Below are 3883 nucleotides of genomic sequence, written 5' to 3'. Positions count from 1 at the left end.
GAGGGTGTGTCGTGAGGGGAGGGTGTGTCGTGAGGGGAGGGTGTGTCGTGAGGGAGGGTGTTTTGTGCGGAAGGATGTGTCGTGATGAAGCAGGTGTCATGTCACAAGTTTGCAGCACGATTTTTTGTTCCCGATTTTTGAGCGCCTTGCTGCACTTAAAATAGATTTTTCGTACATCGATGAAAACTTTGATGCATACCTCGGTCTGCTACGATATCCTTCCTACACAGCTCATTGTAATCACGAACCAATTCAACCCATCACTGGCAACGATACAGTCGAGCTGGTCCATGGACATAGTTGCTACTAGAGTGGTATCGCTTATATTTTATTACTGTGAGTGTATCAATATATAAATACGTAGATTATCTGATGTTCATTAGGCTCATATGCTGGTTATTGTAATTAAGGTGGCGGTGGCCTTTAGCGCTCCAAACGGTGTTTATGGCGGTCATCTATCGGTCATTCTTTCCTATACAGTAGGATTTTGTGCACCATTGGTTTATTATTAACACCTCCAGCATTTTTATATGTTGAATGCGCGTGAATGTCACTAGCACGCGTAGGCTACGATAAAGATACGAGGGCAGAGAGTGCAAGTAAGATACGAAGAAGATACGAGGGCAGAGAGTGCAAGTAAGCTACGATAAAGATACGAGGACAGAGAGCGCAAGTAAGATATGATAAAGATACGAGGACAGAGAGCGCAAGTAAGATATGATAAAGATACGATGGCAGAGATCGGACGAAATTGCGCTTGGTGGAATCTGATACAAGACTGAATGGCAAAGCTTGTCAGCCTTACATGTCTTGCTAAGGACAACACTATAGTTCTAGTAGAGATGTTAACAGCATAAATAGTTCTAGTAGAGATGTTAACAGCATAAATATAAAGTCTATCCTAATTAGTGAAGAAACGCATAGGGAAGAGCCAAGCCTGTTAGAAGCCTTGCGACCTTCAACCAGGGTCGCCTAACGTCTGAAAGGAGATTGTCATTCACATTTTTCAATGATTCGGATCAACGGGATAAAAAATTGTACGACACTTCTGGCAATTAAAAAAAGCGAAAGGAGATGTTTTGAGAAAAAAATCAATGAATGAGGAGTAATATATAGAATATTGGATGAAATTGAACTCGACATCTTCTTTATTGAAGTCGCTGCCATGGTCTGCTCGTGCTTGTAGGATAAGACAAAACATCAAGCGGCTGACGACTACTGAAAGAAAGTATACATTTTAAAGAAATAAACTGCAGCAATTGATGTTCCAATTAATTGCAATGTTGAAGCAGTCAGAGGCTCGGCCCAAATATCCTGACATTTGTTTAATTCCAGAGTTAACTGTAAGAGTTCGTATATTCAAAATAGCATCCTGTAATTTCTAGGCTTAGGAATAAAAGTCGTCAGTTCCTATATAAACGACGTAACAATACTTGTTTGTAATCCAGCAGATGATTACTTCGGAAATTACTGACATAGTACTACATACAAGGCCCTATAGGAATGGAAGCAGTCGAATAATTACAAACACAGCGTTTATGATGACTTTTGACACTGGTTTCTGAAACGGAACCTCAAATAAAGATCATCATCATTCAGAATTTCCGTTCGAGATGCCTCATAAGTGAAATATATAGAGCGCGAAAGACATATTATAGGAAAGCATTCTTGATAAATGTTATGTACAAATGTGTGTCGTGAAATATAAAGAGCGCGAAAGACATATTATAAGTAAGCATTTTTTATATATGTTATGTATATCAATGTATGTCCCGACGACAGGTACAGCAGCAACAGCGGAGGCTCAGGCCTGGCAAGCAGCAGCAGCAGCAGTAGCGGCAGCACCGCCGCGGGGGGAGGAGTCAAGAAGGTGCGCAGGCGGGTGCCCACAATTGCACAGCGACGCGCCGCCAACATCAGAGAGCGCCGTAGGATGTTCAGTCTCAACGAAAGTTTCGATCAGTTGCGCAGGAAGGTGTGTAGCATCAAGGCTTCAGAAATTGAGTGCCCATGTCGTTTGTTCGATTTAATTACACGTTTTCAAGGTAAATAGAGACAGATTGTTAGAAAATTATTCCATTGAACAGCTCGAGTTGTATCTTTAGAAGTGGGAGTTGCAATCCAAAATACCAGCGTTTTGGCCACTGCAGATCACACCGACTGCAGGATATTCATGAGACGCTTCATGTACATATCATATACGAAGATATCTTGTATATACTAGTATATCATGTATATATGAGTATTTTATGAACGTATGTATATTCTCGTACATCATCGCGGCTCGATATCTCTTATTTATTCCTGCATTCGATCTCAGGTGCCAACTTTCGCATACGAGAAGCGCTTGTCCCGCATCGAGACCCTGAGGCTGGCCATCACTTACATCTCCTTCATGACAGAGTTGCTTGCTAGTGAAGAGGCAGCATCGGTCATTAGCACCACCACTGCACCATTACCTTCCCGCAGCAACAACAGCAGCACTAGCGGCATCAGCAGCCCAGATAACATCAACTGCTTCAGTAACGTCAACAGCAATAATAATAACATTTCCAGCAGCAAGAGTAACAACAGTATTGGTAGAGGTACACCTTGTAGTGGAACACCAGCAATATCTTCTTCTTCTATAAGCAGCAGTACAGAAAATAATGAGAACGATGCAGTGGCAGGACAGGTACGGAACTACACAGATTTGAACTGCCACAATAAACGCAGTACCCACGTTAACTTCATTTAAGTTCTCACGCAACCTTCTCCTCATTAGAAACTTCATATTACAAAAATACCTTAATTTTCACCTTATTTATTATGAAAATCTAAATACTCGACTATCATGTATTGTACTTGTATTAATTGTAATAGGGGCAATATTTTTGTCCCAGCAGAACAACATTTTCCAAAAATATCTCCAAATATATTGCTGGTTTAGGCTTGTTTGAGTGGTCTTGTGACTGGTAAATTTGCGTGTTACAAATGTGTTTTAATGCATATACATATTAATTGTGTATAAATTTCAATGATATATATGTACCATACAATTTTGTAGGGTAAAGAAATAGAGTTAAGAGAAGGGACCTGCATATCAATTTGTGTCTTCCGATTTCAATTGTAAACATAAGTAAGTTAGTTTGGAGAACACTCTTCATTAATTCTGTAATTTCTAGTCAACATAGTCCAAATATAGTAGAGATAAGCTCTTATGATATAGTATGATAAGCTCTTATTTACTGTACATTCTAATGCTGTAAGCTTCCAGTAAACCTATTAATAACTTCAAATTAGAGTTAATGTATTTTAATTTGTCTCTTTTCTTGAATAAATTTGGTGTTTGTCCAAGATTAAGGCAAGAATATCCATTTATGCAAACTTTTCAATATTCACAGGTATTTTCCCCAAAAATATGCTGCAGAATTTAAAGTTTGATTATATAAACAATGTATCCTTGAGTAGTTCCAGCTAAATAGGTAGTCTAAAAGAAACTTCCCACAAATCATTTCCATCCTTTGATTAACCATTCATCCCAAACATTGTCATTAGTGCAAGCCACTCTATAGTACTAGAAATTAACCATTTTATTCTAACATCACCTAATGAAAATCAAACCTAATTTAGAATGGTAAATTAAAGACTTCAAAAATTTTGATAGCTAAGTTTATGCTTTATAACATGTAAGATGAATGCTGATAATGAAAAAGACAACGTTGATTAGCTGTGAAATTTTATTTTGACACGTTTAGATCAATATTCTTGAGATCAGAAGCATGAAATTTCAATGTTTGTCTACATGTATCGGGACATATATGAGACTGCTTGATTTTTTAATGGATCCGCATTGCAATGTGAAGTAATGACAACGAGTATTATTGACAACTCTGTCTTGATT

The 3883-nt window shown here is 38.3% G+C and overlaps 1 protein-coding gene and 1 long non-coding RNA gene across 2 annotated transcripts in view; both read left to right on the top strand.

Moving 5' to 3' along the window:
• LOC125178310 overlaps positions 1-1813 on the top strand; it is a 4535-nt gene extending 2722 nt beyond the window's left edge. The window contains exon 3 of the long non-coding RNA XR_007156858.1: positions 1783-1813. This is a non-coding gene — a long non-coding RNA (uncharacterized LOC125178310). The remainder of the gene's footprint in view (positions 1-1782) is intronic.
• The window catches only part of LOC108680614 (pancreas transcription factor 1 subunit alpha), a 3923-nt gene extending 624 nt beyond the window's left edge, over positions 1-3299 (top strand). Inside the window, exons 2-3 of the mRNA XM_018169487.2 lie at positions 1783-1975; positions 2321-3299. Coding sequence (XP_018024976.2) covers positions 1783-1975; positions 2321-2737 — 610 coding nt within the window. The 3' untranslated portion in view covers positions 2738-3299. The remainder of the gene's footprint in view (positions 1-1782; positions 1976-2320) is intronic.
• Positions 3300-3883: the final 584 nt, after the last annotated feature.

This window comes from Hyalella azteca, unplaced genomic scaffold (assembly GCF_000764305.2).
Source record: "Hyalella azteca isolate HAZT.00-mixed unplaced genomic scaffold, Hazt_2.0.2 contig8814, whole genome shotgun sequence".
In the NCBI taxonomy this organism is placed as follows: domain Eukaryota; kingdom Metazoa; phylum Arthropoda; class Malacostraca; order Amphipoda; family Hyalellidae; genus Hyalella; species Hyalella azteca.
The sequence above is the reverse complement of the archived record's forward strand: the minus strand, read 5'-3'. Positions and strand labels throughout refer to the sequence as shown.